The sequence below is a fragment of the Mesoplodon mirus genome (genome assembly GCF_964341445.2).
Source record: "Mesoplodon mirus genome assembly, chromosome: 14".
NCBI lineage: Eukaryota > Metazoa > Chordata > Mammalia > Artiodactyla > Ziphiidae > Mesoplodon > Mesoplodon mirus.
The window spans coordinates 43,252,879-43,274,829 of record NC_138990.1 but is presented as its reverse complement, the minus strand read 5'-3'; the positions used below and the strand labels follow the sequence as shown (position 1 = coordinate 43,274,829).

The 21,951-nt window shown below is 39.1% G+C and overlaps 1 protein-coding gene across 5 annotated transcripts; it reads left to right on the top strand.

Annotated features, from left to right (window-relative positions):
• Positions 1 to 7: 7 nt before the first annotated feature.
• Positions 8 to 20,853, top strand: WDCP (WD repeat and coiled coil containing). 5 transcript variants are annotated; one of them, XR_014295900.1, is made up of 6 exons: positions 8 to 88; positions 7,555 to 9,364; positions 14,862 to 14,979; positions 16,963 to 17,049; positions 17,171 to 20,121; positions 20,713 to 20,725. XR_014295900.1 is itself a non-coding variant. In XM_082642494.1 (5 exons), exons 2-5 carry the CDS (start codon positions 7,574 to 7,576, stop codon positions 20,040 to 20,042), a joined length of 2,004 nt encoding a protein of 667 aa, XP_082498620.1. In that variant the 5' UTR covers positions 8 to 88; positions 7,555 to 7,573; the 3' UTR covers positions 20,043 to 20,853. The 5 variants fall into 5 exon arrangements, 3 of the variants coding, with proteins under 3 accessions (XP_082498620.1, XP_082498618.1, XP_082498619.1); XM_082642494.1 differs by having other exon boundaries at positions 20,035 to 20,853; XM_082642492.1 differs by having other exon boundaries at positions 17,171 to 20,853.
• Positions 20,854 to 21,951: the final 1,098 nt, after the last annotated feature.

The following is a 21,951-nucleotide window of genomic DNA, read 5'->3' as shown; positions in this document are numbered from 1 at the left end:
CGGTCCCCGCTCAGGGCTTCGGATCCGCGGTCTGTGAGCAGGTACGGCCCCGGGGAGACTGATTTTCGCTTGGGCAGTGAGACCAAAGGTATTTTTGTCTCCAGTGCCTCCCGGCCTGGCTGTTGTGGGGAGACTGTAGGTGGGCGGGGAGGGAGGTGGAAGGACAGGCACTTTGGGGGAGGGGGGAGAAGAGGAAGTGTCACAGGTATGCGGAGAAGATGGAGAGAATGGTGGGGGGCCGCGTGCGAGGGCTGGCGGATGCGGGCGAGCAGGGGGTGGGTTTAAACCAGAGAGTATATTCCCTGTGACTCACGAGTGAAACTTCTGGGAATATATCCTAAGGAAGCCATTCAAAATGAAAAACATGCTTTATGCATAAACACCTTTATTCCCAGCGTTATTTATAAAAGGATAAAGTTGGCTCTAACCAGGTATCTCACCAGTAAGGAAAAATTATGGAACTTCCTCAACAGTGAGGAAAAGTGAATATTAAGTGGCTTCTAAAAATAATTTATAAAGTCTTTAAATAACATGGGGAAATCCTAATATATAATGTGAAGTGAAAAGATCGTGATATGTAATTGTACAGTATGATTGAAAAAGTTTAACCCAAACTGCATAGAAAAATATCTGGAGGAATGTTTGTAATTTTCTTTGGATGAATGTTTTTTTGTGTGTGAATTTACCTTTTGACCTTTAAAAAAAAATTTTTATTGGAGTGTAGTTGATTTAAAATGTTGTGTTAGTTTCTGCTGTACAGCAAAATGAATCAGTTATACACATACATATATCCGCTCTTTTTAAAGATTCTTTTCCCATATAGGTCATTACAGAGTACTGAGTAGAGTTCCCTGTGCTATACAGTAAGTCCTTATTATCTATTTTATATATGGTAGTGTGTATATGTCAGTCCCAATCTCCCAACTTATCCCTTTCCCTCCCCGCTTTCCTCCCTGGTAACCATGTTTGTTTTCTACATCTGTGACTCTATTTCTGTTTTGTAAATAAGTTCATTTGTACCATTTTTTAAGATCCAACATATAAGCGATATCATATGGGGATTTGTCTTTCTCTGTCTGACTTACTTCACTCAGTATGACAATCTCTAGGTCCTTTTGACCTTTCTTGTGTGTTAATTTAAAACAATAATAAGGGCTTCCCTGGTGGCGCAGTGGTTAAGAGTCCTCCTGCCAATTCAGGGGACATGGGTTCGATCCCTGGTCCGGGAAGATCCCACATGCTGCGGAGCAGCTAAGCCCATGCACCACAACTACTGAGCCTGCGCTTTAGAGCCTGCAAGCCACAACTACTGAAGCCCGTGCGCCTAGAGCCCGTGCTCCACAACAAGAGAAGCCACCACAATGAGAAGCCCGCACACCGCAACAAAGAGTAGCCCCCACTAGCCGCAACTAAAGAAAGCCTGTGTGCAGCAACGAATACACAAGGCAGCCAAAAAAAAAAAATTAAAAAAAACAATAATAAGTGTAAAGAACTTGGAATTATTTTATAGTGAAAACACAATAAATTTAGAAAAACAAGTTGGGGAGTATGTAACTGTTTAAACCTACTGGAAGTGCTCCATTTCACCTGAGCCCCTTGATTCTCACTATGAGTTGTCTTTAAAGAGATTAAAAACAGAAGAATTAAATGGCCATAGACTGAGCACCAGATCCTGGTTCTGACTAGCTTTTCCCTGAATTAGTATAGTCAGCTTTTCTCTTCGTAAAACAACCAGGGCTTCTGATTTGAGAAATCTTATAGTCTGAGAGTTGAGAGACCAACAGGTATACAGTTAGCTTCAGGCAAATTGTAAATATTTTAAAACATACAAAATAATTGGGGAGCACCAGAAGTTCATTTCAGCCTTTGTCCTCTTGGCTCTCTGATCTTTTAACTACCAACTCTATAACAGTGACTCCCAAATCCTTACCTCTGACTGCCTGAGGTGCAGTGCTACCCTATAAACACCTTAAATGAAGCACATCTAATACTAAACTTATCACACACTACACACTATTCTTACCTTTGAAGCATTCTCTGTCTTTTTTATCTCTGATTAATGGTTCAGCAATTTCCCAAGCTAAAAATTTGCATGTTATCCTTTATTCTCCTTTCTTCCTCACCACTTAGCCTACTTGATATCGATTTTATCTGCCTTAGAAATATCTCTTGAATCTGGCCCTCTTTCTCTACTGAGGTAGCTACAAACTTGGCTCACTTTCTCATCCTGACATTCAAACTGTTCCATGGCCCACTTGTCAGCCTCCTACTTTTCTCAGGTCCATTCTGCACATTGTTGCATGAATGTGTGCTGGTTCCTCTAAATTCCAAATTATTCAGCAGGGCCTTTATGATCAGGGAGATAAGGTTGGAAAGGTATAGCAATATAAGATAATTTAAGGCCTTCAATGCTTTGCTTAAACATTTTGGAAGAACTTTTATATACACAGACTGTGGAGACTCATCAGAGGTATTTGAGCAGAAGTGCAAAATTACCAGAGCTGTGACTTTGCTCAAGATAATTCTACCCAACACACAGAGTCCAGGCTCTGTGGGAAGGAAGAAACCTAAATGAAGAGGACTTCTTGTCCTACCCTACTACAAAGGAAGAGGTGGTCAGGACCCTGACTAATAATGGGAGTAGAAAGGATTGGAAGAGATTTTTGTAATTATCATTGGGTTTTTGAGGAAATTTTTCATAATTTTTATTTTTTAATTTAATTTTATTGAAGTATATTTGATTTACAATGTTGTGTTAGTTTCAGGTGTACAGCACAGTGATTCAGTATATATATATGTATATTACATATATATTTTTTTTCATATTCTTTTCCTTTATAGGTTATTATAGAATATATAGTTCCCTGTGCTACACAGTAGGTCCTTGTTGGTTATCTATTTTATTGGGTTGGCTAAAACGTTCGGGTTTTTCCATAACATCTTTTTTTTTTTTTTTTGGCTGTGTTGGTTCTTCGTTGCTGCGCGCGGGCTTTCTCCAGTTACGGCGAGCGGGGTCTACTCTTCGTTGTGGTGCGCGGATTTCTCTTTGTGGTGGCTTCTCGTTGCAGAGCACGGGCTCTAGGCATGTGGGCTTCAGTAGTTGTGGCACGTGGGCTCAGGAGTTGTGGCTCGCAGGATGTAGAGCGCAGGCTCAGTAGTTGTGGCGCACGGGCTTAGTTGCTCCGCGGCATGTGGGACCTTCCCGGACCAGGGGTTGAACCCGTGTCCCCTGCATTGGCAGGCGGATTCTTAACCACTGCACCACCAGGGAATCCCTTCCATAACATCTTACATCAATATATATAGTAGTATATATACGTTATAGTAGTATATATACGTTAATCCCAACCTCCTAATTTAAACCCCACCCCCCACCCCCCCCACCCCGTCCTTTCCCTTTTGGTAACCATAAGTTTCTGCGTCTGTGGGTCTATTTCTGTTTTGTACATAAATTCATTTCTATCTTTTTTTTTAGATTCCACATATAAGTGATATCATATATTTGTCTTTTTCTGTCTCGCTTACCTTACTTAGTATGATAATCTCTAGGTCCATCCATATTGTTGCAGAGGCATTATTTCATTCTTTTTTATGGCTAATACTCCATTGTATATATGTACCACATCTTTATCCATTCATCTGTCAATGGGCATTTACGTTGCTTCCACATCTTGGCTATTGTAAATAGTGCTGCAGTGAACATTGAGTTGCATGTATCCTTTTGAATTAGAGTTTTCTTTGGATATATGCCCAGGAGTGGGATTGCAGGATCATATGGTAACTCTATTTTTAGTTTTTTACCAAATTTCTTCTTGTTAGTAAAGATGAAAATATTAAAGTTAATTCTTCTAAAAAATCTCAGTAACTTTATTATCAAGTTTGTTTTTCCTTTATTTACAAATCCTTACGCTGTGCTAACCCTAGCCATACACACCCTCAATGACATTAGACTGACTTGGGTGGCCTAAAACATATCATATAAATTGCTTTTGATGTAATTGGCCCATTAGGAATTTTCTCTTCCAGGAAAATGTATCATGCATTATTTATCAATAAAAGTCTTTTTTTTTTAAGTGCATAAGTAGATATTAGGGAAAAACATACATTATCTCATACAAGACCAACGGGTTTGAGGTGGCAGTTTTCTTCATCAGCAATGTCAGAAGACATATTTTTCCATTTAGCAAGCCACTGTAGAACCACTTAACCTGACCTCATGTGTAAGAAGTATAACAGACCATTCCCTCTTAGTAAAAGATTCTAAGAGTATGGATGAAGCTAGCAAAGAGGAATGAGAAAAAATTTGCAGATAAGTTAAAAGCAAATCCTCCAGTTTGGTGAAGAATACATTTCTTTGGATTTAGAGTCTGAAGGCAGCTTCTCAAGTTCTGTCTTTGACATTTACTAAGTACAATAACACAAGGTTGAAAAATGTCCATTGGATTCAGTGACGTGGATATCACTGGTGGGTTGGTGAGAGTTGTTTTGGAGAAGAGTTGGGAATGGAGTCAATTTGGGGTGGGTTAAGAAGAGAATGAGTGGTGAAGAAATGGACACTGCAAGTTTAGACAATTCTTTGATAACTAATAAGATTAAACATCATTTAGAATATGTTTATTGATCATAATAATTGTTTTGTAAATTGCCTGTTGATATTCTTTGGCCACTTAAAATTTTGTCATTTTTTGGGCTTCCCTGATGGCACAGTGGTTGAGAGTCCGCCTGCCGATGCAGGGGACGCGGGTTCGTGCCCCGGTTCGGGAGGATCCCACATGCCGCGGAGCGGCTAGTCCCGTGAGCCATGGCCGCTGAGCCTGCGCGTCCGGAGCCTGTGCTCCGCAACGGGAGAGGCCACAGCAGTGAGAGGCTCGCGTACCGCAAAAAAAAAAAAATTTGTCGTTTTAACCGGCTTATAAGAACTTTTTATTTATTTATTTATTTATTTATGGCTGCGTTGGGTCTTCATTGCTGTGCGGGGTCTTTCCCTAGTTGCAGCGAACGGGGGCTACTCTTTGTTGCTGTGCGCGGGCATCTCACTGTGGTGACTTCTCTTGTTGAAGAGCACAGGCTCTAAGCACGCAAGCTTCAGTAGTTGTGGCACGTGGTCTCAGTAGTTGTGGCTCGCGGGCTCTAGAGCACAGGCTTAGTAATTGTGAGGCATGGGCTTAGTTGCTCCCCAGCGTGTGGGATCTTCCCAGACCAGGGCTCGAACCCGTGTCCCCTGCATTGGCAGGCAGATTCTTAACCATTTTGCCACCAGGGAAGTCCCAAGAACTTTTTGTAAATTAAGTATTTAGTACATTTGAATCTTTAGTTTGTTTTTTCAATTAGAAAAGGGCTATTTGAATATATACTTATTATAAAAACAGTCTTTCCAAAAAATACAGAAATAAGTAAAGAGGTTCCCACCTTCTCTCTTCTACCACCTCACTCCATCTCAGTATGTACTGTGAACAGTTTGGTATGTGTTATTTCTGATCTTTTTCTGTATCTGTAAATATATACAAACACATGTATATGGACATATAGAGGTGGATTTTTTTTTATAAATAGTAGCTTACTAAACATGTTATCTTGTGAATTTTACTGCTTTTTGGGGGGAGAGATTTTTCCATATCAGTACTCATGGAACTTCCTTATTTTTTCATTTATTTCCATATTGATGTACATTTAGGTTTTTCTGTTACAAAAAATGCTATAGTAAATCCTTATACACATACATATACATGTTTGAGTATTTCTATAGTAGTGTAAAAAGTCTTTCTTTTAAATCTCTTAATTTTTGTTTTACACATTTGGATCTTTAATCTGTCTGGAAGGTGTTTTGTTATAAGATATGAAGGGCAAGTTTCTTAACTTTTTAGAGCTTCAGATCTGTTGTCTCTCACCTAAGAATAACAGTGCTACCCTCACAGGACTGTTACAAGGGTTGTATCAGATTCTAGGTGACCAGCACCACGTGCGGCACGTACTGGACATATTTATTCCCTTCCTTTCCTTCTAATTTGCCCAGCAAATTAAGGTAGTATCTGGGTGTGTTTATAGAATATGGTCTGTTTTTGCATATTCAATAATAATGTCGTCCTGATTTCCTCAGTTTTGACATGTCTCACATTTCATAGAAAGGCTAACCCCAAAATTTTACCATCGAAATTGATAGAAGTTAGTAAGGCTCTACCATATTTTAAACTGGTGACAAACGGGAGTTTAAGTGTTGCCTTTTGCTTTCCCTTCAGTGTTAGGAAGGAAATGAAATAAAGCATACTGACAAGAGTCAGATGTAAGCAATCTAAAAGAAAGATATACATAAAAGTTATTTGAAAGCCTTAAAAATGAGGGTCTTTTAAAATATTTTGGATCCTTAATTGCAATAAAAATTATTACTCTTTCAAATAATATGATGCATTTTGTAATTAGGTATTGGCATTTAACTTTACAAGATTTTAATCTTTATGCACACTTATGATCTTATTATATATGTAATTGCTACATACTCTGTTTACAGAAGGACTAGAGGCAGCCATCTATAGTATTGATCAGTTCCCATGATGAGGTGACTCATTTCTGGCCTTATGTGCATCTTGCATATTTTATTGGCTCTTTCTAATTCATCATAGTATCATAGTGAGGCTGCAGTAAAACAGTGTGATTACAGTAACTTAAAGAGACACAGGGTTAGTAAGCATTTTTTGTTTACCTGATTTCCTATGAGTGGCTCGGAATTTTGAAACAAAAACTGCTACCATCAGCATTACTATTTTGCCTGTATTGCTGATTTTTAGTATCCCAATTCTGTGATCAAGGAATTTTGAACTGGAGGTGCCCCAGATATACATTTGGCTGCATAAATAGCCAACTGTTAAAAACCAGTATGGCTTCCCTTGTGGCACAGTGGTTGAGAATCCACCTGCCAATGCAGGGGACACAGGTTTGATCCCTCGTCCGGGAAGATCCCACATGCCACGGAGCAGCTAAGGCCATGTGCCACAACTATTGAGCCTGCACTCTAGAGCCAACGAGCCACAACTACTGAGCCCACATGCCACAACTACTGAAGCCCATGCACCTAGAGCCCGTGCTCCACAGCAAGAGAAGCCACCGCGATGAGAAGCCTGCGCACCGCAATGAGGGGTGGCCCCTGCTCGCAGCAACTAGAGAGGGCCCATGCGCAGCAACAGAGACCCAATGCAGCCTAAATAAATAAATAAAAAAATAAAATGAATTTTAAAAAATTAAAAAAACAAACCAGTATTCCACAGAGGCAGTCATAGAATGAACCTGTGGAACAACAACAAAATCTGAAATTTCATCCCCATTATTAAAATTTTACTAAATCATTTTATTCATTAGGTTTCAAAAGTTTGACCTTATTTTGCAGGCAAAATAATTTCTCAGCATTGCTAGGCAGTTTTTTAATCTGTCAAATTCCTCCCATCCTTTTATCCTCTCACAATAATGACCTGTGAAAGGGCTAAGCCAGTTGTCTTGTAAAATGTACTACATCCTGAATTTGTCTGACTATATTCTCATGGTATAACTTCCTAATTATTTCAGATAACCTTTATCAGAAAGGATGGATTTGGGAAAAGGAAAACTTCTCAGGACTGGACTGAATGCGTTGTATCAAGCAATACACCCAATTCACGGCCTTGCCTGGACTGATGGGAATCAGGTAGTCCTGACCGATTTACACCTTCACAGTGGAGAGGCCAAGTTTGGGGACTCAGCGGTCATTGGACAATTTGAACATGTGTATGGGGTGTCCTGGGCCCCACCTGGTACAGCTGACACACCTGCTCTGCTTGCTGTCCAGCACAAGAAGCATGTCATTGTGTGGCAGCTGTGTCCTAGCACTACGGAGACAAGCAAATGGCTGATGTCTCAGACCTGTGAGATTAGACAGTCACTCCCTGTCCTTCCCCAGGGCTGTGTGTGGCACCCAAAAAGTGCTGTCCTGACTGTGTTGACTGCACAGGATGTCTCCATTTTCCATAATGTTCACTGGGACAGTTCCCAGGTCAAAGTGGACATCAGCACCCAAGGCCTCATTCACTGTGCATGTTGGACCCAGGATGGCCAGAGGCTGCTGGTGGCAGTAGGCAGCAGCGTGCATTCTTACATTTGGGACGGTGCTCAGAAGACTCTTCACAGGTGCTCCTTCTGCCCAGTGTTTGATGTAGACAGCTGCGTGCGCTCAGTCGAAGCCACTGTGGACTCACAGGTCGCTATAGCCACTGAGCTTCCACTAGATAAGATTTGTGGCTTAAATGCATCTGGAACCTTTGATGTTCCCCCTAGTAGTGAAGGCACTTGTCTATATACTTTACCAGTTATTGACGAAGTTTCCTCTGAAACAAATTCTGAAACACCAGTTTCTCCCTTTTCTTCATCCCTTTCTGATCCTCTGGATCTAACTCATATACACTTTGATAGATCTAAATCTGAGGCTAGTTCTCTTATTTGTCTAAGAAAAAAGGACTACTTGACAGGAACTGGCCTGGATTCTTCACACTTGGTCCTCTTGACCTTTGAGAAGGAGGTTACCCAGAACAGAAAAGTCACCATCCCAGGCATTCTGGTTCCTGATCTAATAGCGTTTAATCTGAAAGCACAGGTAGTCGCAGTGGCTTCCAACACGTGTAATATAATTTTTCTCTATTCTGTCATTCCATCGTTTATGCCAAACATCCAGCAGATTCACTTAGAGAGTGATGAAAGACCAAAAGGCATAAGTTTCTTGACAGATAAATTATTGTTAATTTTGATAGGAAAACAGAAATCCACTGATTCGGCATTTCTTCTTTCTTCAAAGTCTGATCAGTATATGATTCGTCTGATTGTTAGAGAAGTTATGTTGGAAGAAGACTCTCCAATGACACTGAGTGAAAACCAGAGTGGCTACTCTGCTTTCAGGACTCTGTTAAATAAAGCAAATAGAAAAAAGCTAATTGAAAGTCTTTCCCCAGATTTTTGTCACCAAAATGGAGGGCTCTTGTTAACAGCTAATAGCAGTCAAAGCGGAAGGCCTGGAAGAACCCTTATTCAAGAAATTAGAAGTCCTCCATCCAGTGTTTGTGATGGCTCCACAGCCCTAGAAACTCTAGATGCCGGGCCTGTTAACCAGTCGGTAACACTGCCCGGACCCAGCGGCACACCAGACCACACCAGTACCGTGGGACCCCCTAACTTACAAGTGGAAAAGGAAACTTATCAGCTGTCTAAGATACTGGAAGTTTTATCTAGGAACCTGATTGAAGTGCAGCAGCGTCTTTCTGAACTGACAGACTTTCTGCATAATGGAAAGAAATCCTCTCCAGTGTATCCACTCTCTCAGGATGTGCCTTATATTCACATCACTTGCCAGGTAACTTCTCCTTTGAGGAGCTCCCACTGGCTCCTGCAGCCAGTAGGTACTGCAAGAGAAATTTATTGATGAGGAAGTAGTATTCTAATTGAACTTCACTGATACTGGACATGTTATATTCAGGCAAGTTGTTACACCTTTCCAGGTTGGTTGGATGGGCACACATACCAGTATACAGCGTGATTTTATCACGTGCATGGTGTGAAAACATGAATGATCGTACTCATTCTGGCAATCTATGTTTAGAAAAAAATTTTTTTAATTCATGCTGTTTCATTGCGAAAACCTTTTCCTTATGCAATTGCAGACACTTCTGTTTATAAGAGAGCTTATAATAGCATAACAGCATAAGATTATAACAGCATCATATGCTGTTATAAGAGAGGTTATAGTCATTAACATTTTTTAATGCATCTGTTTATGCCTGTATACGCAAACATAAAATATTACATAGTGAGATCATACCATACCTGTTTTTATCATGAACACTTTTCCCGTCACACTTGGCCCTGCTCCTCCTCCCTGTAACCCACCTTAACTAGCAGCTTAATGTGGATCCTTTCATATTTTACTTCACACTCGTATAATCTTACACAGGTCTTTGTATACGTAGGTATATAGGTGCGGGGGTGTTGGTGGTGACTTTGTCATTGTTTTACAAAAATGGGGTCCTATGGTGCATTCTTTACTTCATGCTGGGAGTATGGTGTTTATTCAGCCTTTCCCTTGCTGATGGACATTGACTTTGTTTTCAGTTCTTAGGCACTCCAAATGGTGCTGCAATAGTATTCTCATATGTATCTATTTGTATTCATACTTTTATTTCTGTTGGCTTGGTTCCCAGAAGTGGAAGTGCAAGTTTGAAGAGTATATATATACACACACATATATATGCTTCTACTTTTAATAGAGTTGACAGATTGCCTTTCAAAGATTTTTTACTAAACAATGCATCATCACATGTCCATCAGCGACCAATGAGACTGTCCTTTTCCTCACTTCCTCACCAATCTGATGAGTGCAAAGTGGTATTTCACTTTTATTAATTTGTATTTCCTTTACTATTAGTGAATTTGAGTATTTTGTCATGTTTTTTGGCCAATTGAATGTGAATTGCTTTTTGCTCATTTTTTCCTATTGAGTTATCAGTTTACAAGAGCTTTTTTTATATTATAGAAATTGATATATATATGTAATAGTCTAGATTTTCTTGCATTATTTTACTACATTGTTTTTACATTTAAGTTTTTAAACTTTATTAACATTTTCTGAAATTTAGATAACCAGTTATGCTACCAACATTATTAAAAATCCATCTTTATCCCACTGAACTTGATCTACCACATTGGTCATATATAAACTTATATATACTGAGATCTAATTCTGGATTCTTCTTACTGCAGCTACTGTAATGCTGGTCTCTTTATCTAGAACTTTAACAATAGCACACTGATTTGATTACTGTGGACTTATATATCTTTGTTTTAAAAGATATTTGCAGAAAGTTGGTACTGAAATCAATAATAAATAATATGTAAATTACTATTTAAATAATGGTCAAAAGAGATATTTTAATTAGTTTTTTCATAAAACTACTGTTGACTGACTCAAGGACATAGGTTTTTAAAAGAACCAAACACTAACTTAAAATTGAATTAAAATTATTTTAGTATAAAAAATTTCAAACACATAAAATATATTTTTTATTATGAAAAAATTGTAAACATATAGAAAGAATACCTAATGAAACCCTATCTATATCTATCACCTGGATTGAATGGTTTTTAACATTATACCATAATTGCTTCTTTTTTTTGTTTTCTAAGTAGAGGCATCATGGTGTTTCACCCATAAGTATTTTGGGATGTTGCTCTAAAGTGTAAGCACATTTTCTTTAATTAGCACTGTACCATTATCATACTTGATAACATTAACAATAATTACTTAATGTCATCTAATACCTAGTTCTTATTCAAATTCCTAAATTGTCCCCCAAACCGGTTAAATCACAAATAAATCAGTTAAAAATCACTTAAGTCACTGATATAAAAATTTTTTTTAAATTAATTTCACAGCCACATTAGGGATCTTAGTTATATTATGTACCAAAGCTAATTGAAGCAAATATTTATAAACATTTAACATCCCAATCCTAGAGGTTTTTTTTGTTTGTTTGTTTGTTTGTTTTTTGGTTTTAGGGGCTTTTTTTTTTTTTTTTTAAGATGTTGGGGGTAGGAGTTTATTAATTAATTTATTTTTGCTGTTGGGTCTTCGTTTCTGTGCGGGGGCTTTCTCCAGTTGTGGCAAGCAGGGGCCACTCTTCATCGCGGTGCGCGGGCCTCTCACTATCGCAGCCTCTCTTGTTGAGTAACACAGGCTCCAGACGCGCAGGCTCAGTAGTTGTGGCTCACGGGCCTAGTTGCTCCGCGGCATGTGGGATCCTCCCAGACCAGGGCTCGAACCCGCGTCCCCTGCATTAGCAGGCAGATTCTCAACCACTGCGCCACCAGGGAAGCCCAATCCTAGAGTTTTGAAGAGGATTTTTCCCACATTGTCTTCAGCCAAAACAAATATTTAAATGGCTTTATTAACTACATGAAGTTTTCAGTGTATTTTCAATAAACATTTTTTATTTTTAAAAATTATAGTACTTTATAAATGTGAAATCTAGTTTGGATTTTTTTTTCCTTCCATGACTTTTCAAATATTTTTTCTTTTTTCCCTTTTCTTTTTTTGAATAGGCAATTCATTTACTTGCTTTAAAAAACAAAACATTATTTTAATAGAAAAGTATATACTGAGAAGTCTTAGCTTCACCCCATCCTTGTTCAGCTTGTTCCCCTCACCTCATATAGGTAACCTTTTTTTTTTTTTTTTTTTTTTTTTTTTGTGGTACGCGGGCCTCTCACTGTTGTGGCCTCTCCCGTTGCGGAGCACAGGCTCCAGATGCGCAGGCTCAGCGGCCATGGCTCATGGGGCTAGCCTCTCCGCGGCATGTGGGATCCTCCCGGACCGGGGCACGAACCCGTGTCCCCTGCATCGGCAGGCGGACTCTCAACCACTGTGCCACCAGGGAAGCCCCACCATTTTTATTTTTATTACTTTATTCAGATATTAGCAGATCTTACTATTTATTTTTATTTTTCCTTTTGTCACACAAAAGGTAAGGTACTATATACAATGTTCTACATCTTTTTCCATTTAGTTACATAGTCTCAACTCTGTATCAGCACACAGAGCTTTAAAAATTTTTTTTACAGATGTGTAGTATTTCTTTTTCCTAATTACAAAAGTAATGTATGCTCATTGAAGACAAAATTTAACCAATATAAGCATATTTAATGTTTGTTTATTGGTTTTTTAATATAAGCATATTTAATGTAAGCATAAGCATATTTAATGTTTGTTTATTGGTTTTGTTGGCCACCCTGCGTGGCTTGTGGGATCTTAGTTCCCCAACCAGGGATCGAACCTGGGCTTTCAGCAGTGAAACTGCAGAGTCCTCATCACTGAACCACAGGGAATTCCCAAGAATATTTAATGTTGAAAGTAAAAATTCCTCATAACCAAACCTGTAGACAAAACCACAGGTATAGTTAGTAATGGAAGTATTTATTCCATTTTTTCTATGCATTTACTAAAACCTTTGTCGATCTAAAAGATATAATGTCTAATTGTTTGATTTTATTTTTCTTTAAATAGATTATTTATTTATTTATTTATTTGGGGCTGTGTTGGGTCTTCGTTGCTGCTCACAGGCTTTCTCTAGTTGCGGCGAGCAGGGGCTACTCTTCATGGCGGTGCTCGGGCTTCTCATTGCGGCGGCTTCTCTTGTTGCAGAGCACGGGCTCTAGGTGCACAGGCTTCAGTAGTTGTGGCGCATGGGTTTAGTTGCTCCGCGGCATGTGGGATCTTCCCGGACCAGGGCTCAAGCCAGTGTCGCCTGCATTGGCAGGCGGATTCTTAACTACTGCGCCACCAGGGAAGTCCCTAAATAGATGATTTTATCAAACAATATATACGTTTTTACAAATATTTTTACAAATATTTAAAGTATAAAGAAATGTGTTTTTTGCCTTTCAATTATTCAGTTTCTCAGTTTATAATGAGCTAGTTCAGCCAAGCTGTTATCAGTAAGTACTTCTGGAGGTAGAATTTGGGGGACTTTACTTTCTGCATTATAAATTTCTGTTTTCTTTATGTTGAGCATATATTTCTTTTGTAATGAGAAAAGTAAAAGAAAAACAAAATAAAAGCAATGAAGAGTTTTTCCTCCTATAATATCAGAAGCCACATTTCATAAGAGTTAAGATGAATAATTGGTTGCTTATGGCCCTTATAGTTTATTCATGTGCTGTCTTTTAAAATGTTATTACATAGTAGACATACATCTTTTGAGCTGTTCATCCTATCACAAATGGAGTCAGTTTACCTTTTATCATTGAAATTATTTTTCTTAGTAGTCAGAAAATGAGTAGTGATAACTTTAACAAGAAACTAAGTTAGACACATAACTTATAAAACTTTAAGAAATGCTTACATGAAGATATTGTCTCATAATATAGAATTAGAAGTTATATTTTTTATTTTACATTCTATGGATATACCTTTGGACTCAATGTGTCTTAAATTAGAGCTATACTTGTTCTATATTTTCTTTATGGATATTTGCAGACATTTTCAAAGATGCGTTAATTTTTAATATAACCTTTTAAAATTTAAAAATCACTGTTATTTGTACTTTTTCTAAGCTAAGTGAATTTTGACCACAGTTTGTTTATTTTACTTATGCAAATCCTCTGCTACTCCACGACTTAGGGCAGTCTTTCTTGGCATTTTTTCCCCAATAAAGAAAACGTAAAACTTCTTACTTATACAGGCATACCTAGTTTTATTGCACTTCAGAGAGATTGTGTTTTTTACAGATTGAAGGTTTGTGGCAACCCTGCGTTGTCAGATGATAGTTAGCATTTTTTAGCAATAAAGCATTTTTAAATTAAGTTATGTACATTATTAGACATATGCATCTGCATACTTAAGTGGACTATAGAATATGAATTAGGAAACCAAAAACTTTCATGTGGCTCACTTTATTGTCATACTAGCGTTATTGCAGTGGTCTGGAACCAAGCCTGCAGTATCTCCAAGGTACACCTGTTTCTAAAACAGCTAAGCATTTGTTCCTCACCATCAGATTTTATCTCTCAGGCTGCCATCCGTCATCCTATAGTGTTATTAGTCACGTCCTAGGAAAGCCAGTTCCTAGCAATAAGGACAACGCTGAGGAGGAACAGAGCAAAAGGAAATTAGGGGTTGTGTTTTGTCTGATTCTTCAGTTGTGTTAAATGATGCAGCAAAAAGCTCCTTATTTAAAACTGAAGTCTAGTTGATAGCGGTAATAGATAAGAATTTTTAAAACTACACATTCTATTCTTAGGAAATGTTAACTCCATTGCTTCTGCAATCAGTTTAACAACTTTTATTTTTGTATTTGAAGAAATCTTATTTTTTAGGTCCTGTTGTAGAAAAAAGAGCCGTGCTTCTCTGCAACGGCAAGCTAAGACTCAGTACAGTCCAGCAGACTTTTGGCCTCTCTCTTATTGAAATGCTGCATGGTAGGTAAAATTCAGAAATTGACTCTACCTGACACCCCCTCCCTCTATTTTGTAACTTTCACTGGTAATGAAAATGAAGTGTACCAACCATTCAGTGATTCATTAGATGGTTTAAAAGTATTATTAATTGCCTATTGTATGCCCAGGCCTATTATAGGTGCCAAAAAACATGGAAAATATGGGTTCTACCCTTAAGGAACTTAAAACCTAGCTGGAAAACCTAAATGTACACATGAAAAAACCAAATAGAGTTATGAAGCAATGTATAACAGCTGCAAGGAAATAACATAAAAACCTCATATATACTTGTTGCACTAAAACATAAAGATCGTAGCGTTGCAGAATATTTCTTTTGTGTGTGTGGGTGGGTGTTTTATATATACATTTTTTTTAAATATTCTTTTCCACTATGGTTTATCACAGGACACTGAATATAGTTCTCTGTGGTATACAGTAGACCATGTTGTTTTATTTTTTATTTTTGGCCATGCCATGCAGCTTGTAGGATCTCAGTTCCCCGACCAGGGACTGAACCCTGGCCAGGGCAGTGAAAGCCCAGAATTCTAGCCACTAGGCCACCAGGGAACTCCCACAGAATATTTCTTAAAGGAATTGTCATTTTAATATGCAGCAGACTTGTTGTGGACATGAAGGATACTCCTAGGTGGCAAGGGACTGAGTCATGCCTGTGTTCCATCCAATGGAGAGCGTGGCGGTTTTCTTATGCCTGAGTCTTCAGGACACCCACTACACTGAACATAGAATTTTGTTTCATCTTTTCCCCCTTAACATTGTAGCATCAGCATTTTTTTTTTTTTTTGCGGTGCGCGGGCCTCTCACTGTTGTGGCCTCTCCCGTTGCAGAGCACAGGCTCAGCGGCCATGGCTCACGGGCCCAGCCGCTCCGCAGCATGTGGGATCTTCCCAGACCGGGGCACGAACCCATGTCCCCTGCATCAGCAGGCGGATTCTCAACCACTGCAGCATTTTTCTATTTTGACACATGCATTTATGATATGACTTCATAACTGTTATTTTTACTGGGTTAATAGTCTATCCTGGGCATACCATGTATTTTTTTTCCTTCCAGTTTCATTGAGATATAATTGACATACAGCACTGTATAAATTTAAAGTGTACAACATAATGATTTGACTTAAATGCGTCATGAAGTGATTATCACCGTAAGTTAGTGAACATCCATCATCTCATATAGATAGAAAAAACTTTTTTCCTTGTGATGAGGATTTACTCTTTTAATACCATATTTTACTTGGCCATGTTTTCTTTGACATTTAGGTGGTTTCCAATTTTTCATGATCATAAATAACCCTAATAAAAACATCTCTGCATACTTTACATGTTGTTGGAAAGTGTAGATTTTTAGAAGTGAAATTACAGGGTCAACAGGTGAGACACAGTAGACTCAAAAGAACCAGAGGAAGTCCAGGTATGTATTATGCTAGTGGCCCTAGGTTACCCCAGAACAAACTCTAGGATTATCTGGGCCATTCTAGTCTAGCTCTAGTCAGCTCAGCCTCCTTGGGTGTCTAGAGGCTGGTATGGATCTCAAGAATGTAGAATTTTCCTCCAAAGAGTAGCTGTTCCCAACTTTACATAGTTTCTGGAGAAACTGCTTAACAGCATGTATTGATATATAAGTTAGGAACACCATACACCCCTAACACCTGTGTGCACACATGCACACACAAGCTCAAATGCATAGCACTGAGTGGTTAATGCCTAACCTGGGTGAAAATACATGTCCCTTAGCTATGCCTGTCATCTACATCCCCTTGCTGCCACGTAACCTGACCTTAAGTTTATACGGGTCCCTCCATCTCCCCATTCTCTAACATCTTGTGATGGTCAGGTTCATCAACTACTACATTCTTTTCCTCAAAAAAGTCATGTTGGTTATATTTTTCTTTATAGAATAAGACAGGATATCCTAAATTGCCTATGTGTTTATTTTACTTTGCAGACTCCCACTGGATCCTTCTCTGTGCTGATAGCGAAGGCTTCATCCCCTTAACTTTCACAGCCACACAGGAAATAGTCATAAGAGATGGTAGGTCACATGACTTTAGGGGCCCTGTCTCTTGAAGTCTTTTAGAGACATACTGCCCAAAGCGTGGATGCCACCGGCTGTTCTAACAATTTTGGCAGTATAGTCTGATACTTGTTTGCAGAATGTTTGCTGCACAGCCTTTCAGATGAGGTAATTACAAGCAAGATCTGTTTTCCGAGGTGGACGCTCCCCCGCTGGGATTTGTATTGTCGCTGGGAGGTGAAGAACTTGCCGTGGCTGGCTCGGCCACCTCTCCCCCGAGGCTGACATTGCCTACTCTCAGCAGAGCCCAGTCTTTGGTAGATGGCTCAGAAAGTGGTTATTTATGTATTCATTACTGTGTGGTTTTGTCTAAGGGCAGAATTCCCGGCACAAAGCGATTTTATGGTGCCATATGGATTGTGTTTTATGGTTTCTCTGAGGTTTTTTTGTCCCTTACCCAAAACAGTGTTAAAGCCCTTAGAAGCACTTAAAAGGTACCTCAGCATTGTTATAAATCTTTTTCTTGGCTTAAAGTTGAGTGTGAGGAGTGCTGGAGAACATCTGCTGCAGCCTATCTTTTCACCCCAAATGAGCAGGAATCAGCAGAGCTCAAAGGAAGACAAAAAATCGATTGACTTCTGCTCCCAGGGCTACCTAGAACAGAAAGTAGTTCTCATGTTGGCTGGACCTCCCAGGATTTAAACCTAACCCTCTCGCTTCCCTAGAAAATTCTGGCTGACATAGTTCCAGGTACTCCTAAAAACTGTCCCTGGGCAGATTTCAAATGAAATTTCAAGTGCTTTGACTCCCTCTGGACCCCACTTGAGTGTGTCCTGATGTTACTAGTAGAACGCTAAGCATAGGTGAGGCCTACAGCATGATTTGTGCTGTTGCCACTCATGATTTTCTCCCTGATAGGTTACCCACCCCCCATTGTTGGGATCATTAAAATGTCCTATTTTTTTCCCAGTAATCAGCTCCCTTAAATTGTCACTTTAATTTTGATATTTTTCTTCCCCTCACCCCCCGCATTCAAGTCTTAGAGACCAGCATAGAATCTGCGAGAGAAAGTATTTCAGAAAGTTGGAGGTTTCACTGAATCTGAGATAGTTTATTGTAATTATGGGCTAAAGCACCAGCTTAGCATAGTGCAAAGAGCCCTGATTCCAGCTTCAGATAGACTCACCTTTTCTCACTGCCTTCAAACAGTCATAAGCTTCAGTCACTGCAGCATAACGAACGGCTCAGTGTGTAGCTGGTCAGAGCACATCTGCAGACAAATTGTTTCAGCCATAGGAGCTCAGATGCATAAGAGCTCAAGTGCATCTTTTTCACCCTTTCTTTTAAAATCATCTGGAAAGAAATATTTTGTACCCTTGAGGACTCCTGTTGGTCTGTTACAGTTTATGAAGGTGGAGCTGGGATAGGGAAGAAGCGAGGGCCCACTTTGTGATTGAAATGCATTAGAGGAGCTGCTGGGATAATGGAAGTGGAGCCCCCTTGTCTGGAATCAGTTGCCTGAGAGCATTGGCTGAGGACAGTCTGAGGCCTGCTTCCATTTTCAAAGAAAGTGTCCGGGTGGGGTGAAAGCACAGAACTGTGAAGGCTCAAAAGGGCGTCTGGGGTACCCCATAGTAAGATCAGTGTAGGTCGCGCACTCAAGGTGTATGTTATAATCATTTCGCTGGTTAGAATCCTGTGAATGAGTCTTCAATAAAATCACTAATGGTTGTTGTGGCTTTTGTGAATGTTTTGATGGTGTTTGCTTTGTGATTGTTGCTGGTATAAAGGAATGTTCTTTTTTTTTTTTTTTTTTTTTTTTCGCGGTACGTGGGCCTCTCACTGTTGTGGCCTCTCCCGTTGCGGAGCACAGGCTCCGGACGCACAGGCTCAGCGGCCATGGCTCACGGGCCCAGCCGCTCCGCGGCATGCAGGATCCTCCCGGACCGGGGCATGAACCCATGTCCCCTGCATCAGCAGGCGAGCTCTCAACCACTGCGCCACCAGGGAAGCCCTAAGGAATGTTCTTGATTTTACATATGTGTACGTTGTCTTTGTATTTCTTCTGGTGGACAGTTGAGAACATAAATTTTTTTTTTCCGGCAAATCTGATTCCATGACAACTCTCAAACATAAGATGTTTCCTTGGCCTTTACTATTTATAATCATTGGAATCATAGAAGATAATCCAGTATTTGTTGGTTTTGGGAGAGAAGGAAACAAGGAGAGAAGAGCTAAATTCTTTAAATTATTGTTTAATGTTACATTGAGAATATTTTGCATAAAGACATGATTTATAAATCCTATTTTGCGCCCACATTTTTAAAAACTTTGTACGGTATTATTTGATAAATGCAATAGATGTCAGGTGTAGGAAGGCTTAATAATAAAGTGAACCACCTACCACCTAATTTAAGAACCAGAACGTTACTAGGAACCATTCAAACTCCCTGTGTATCCCTCCTGGATCCTTCTGCATAGAGGTGACTCTGCCCCAGAGGTGACTATTCTCTAGATTGTTGTAAATTATCATTTCTTCATTTCTTTTCTTTTTATTTTTTATTCTTAATTTAATTTAATTTTATTTTGGCCCCGCCGTGCAGCTTGCGGGATCTTAGTTCCCTGACCACGGATTGAACCCAGGCCACCTCAGTGAAAGCGCCAAGTCCTAACCATTAAACCACCAGGGAATTCCCTCTTTCTTTTTAAAAGGGAATTTCACCATGATCACGTATGCACATTGGCCTAGATAATGTAATGTTTTGGAGCTTTATACAATGGCATTTTATTGTATGTACTCTTCTGCAACCTGCTTTTTTTTTCACTCAATATTGTTTCTAAGGTTCATACTTGTTATGGGTATGTTCTATTGCTTTCATTGTTTTAAGTTACCACAATTTATCAGTATTCTTGCTGTGCACATTTGGATTGTTCCCTGGTTCTATTTTTGCGATTATAAACAATATTGCTTTGAATATTCTTATTAAATGTCTCCTGATGCAGGTGTTTGAAAAGTCCCTCTAGGGCCTTTAATCTAGACGTGGAATTGCTGGAGCACAGGGTGTATGTAAATTCAACTTATTTTCCAAGGTGATTATATCAGTTTTCATTCCCAACAGCTCTTATTGCTCTAAGGCTCAAGGGTTCTTAATTTATGACCCTCCAATAGTTATAAATGGTTTCTCCTTTAACCTGACTTTTACTTCTGGACCAACAGTGAAATTGAGCATCTTTCACGTGTTTATTTGCCATTCCAGTTTTCTCTTTTGCAAAATGACTGTTCTTGTCTTTTGCCCAAATTTCTATTGGGTTGTCTTTTTCTTGTCGAGTTGTAGGGATTCTCTTCTTTTTTTAAATTGAAGTATGGTTGATTTACAATATTATGTTACCAAGTTGTAGGGATTCTTTATATATTCTAGATGTTGTTAGTATGTGGCTAATATCTTCACCTAGTTTGTGACTTGTCTTTTCTCTTCCTTGATGGTGTGTTTTATTGAACAAACATAGTTAATGAAGTCACGTTTTTTTATTGAAGTATACTTGATTTACAATGTAATGAAGTCACATTTATCTTTCCTTTTATGAAAGTTTTGTCTTTCACATTTCTTTCTTTTTTTTTTTTTTTTTTTTTGCGGTATGTGGGCCTCTCATTGTTGTGGCCTCTTCCGTTGCGGAGCACAGGATCCAGATGCGCAGGCTCAGCGGCCATGGCTCACGGGCCCAGCCGCTCCGCGGCATGTGGGATCTTCCTGGACCGGGGCACGAACCCGTGTCCCCTGCATCGGCAGGCGGACTCTCAACCACTGCACCACCAGGGAAGCCCTACCCTTTCTTATGTTTAAAAATTTCCTTTTCTTCTTGGTTTGTTAAGTACTTTTATCATAAATGGGTGTTAGATTTTTATCAAATGGTTCTTTCTGTATCTATTGAGACTGTAATTTTTACCTCCCTTAATCTGTTAATGTGGTGAATATCACTTGATGGATTTTTCTAACATTAAACAAACTTTGCATTGTTGGAATACACCCAATATGTTCATGATGTATTTATTTTTTAGACATTGCCAGACCCAGTTTGTTAATATTTTCTTTTGGATTCTTGCTTCTATGTTCATAAGTAAGATTAACCTGCAGATTTCCTTTCTGTTTGCTTTTGCTTGTCTAGTTTTGGTTTCGAGCTTATTCTGGCCTGGTATAATGAGTTGCTGAGTATGTCTTTTTCTATTCCCTGGAAAAGTTTTCATAAGATAGGAATAATCCTTGATTGAATGTTTGATAGACTTTGGATCTGGTCTTTTCTTTGTGGGAATGTTTTAAAATACCTATTTTATTCCTTTAATATTTATGGGACCATTTAGGATTTCTGTATATTTACACCCAGACACATATACACTCAGTTCTGTTATAACGTTTGTTTTGAAAACAAATTTGTTCCAACACAATTGTTATATTAGGGAACTACTAGAGCATAACTTGAATTTCCTGTTGCCTGTGTACCAGTTTCGTCCTTAAGAAACACTAGGTGAACACAGAAAACTGTACCCAGCTGAACTGAGTCCCACAGGGATACACAAATATACATACACATATAGACACATCTCAAACACCTAACGATCAGCTACATCAGTTTGCTGTGTGTGTTATGAGCCACACCCATCCATATCTGGTGTTACAACTTTCTGTTCAATTTCAAATAACTTCTACCATTTGATAATGGTAGAACCCACAAATTGCAACACTTTCCCTTGCTTTAATCCATACTCGGTATATATGGGGAATGGGGTGGTGGAGTGAATGGGAGAGAAAGGAAACTAAGAAGACACCAAGTTTTGGGTTCTGGTGACTGGATAGATGCTGATGTGAATTCTCCGAAAATGCAGGAGACAGAACATGGGTGGGAAGAAGGTGAGGAGTCCATTTT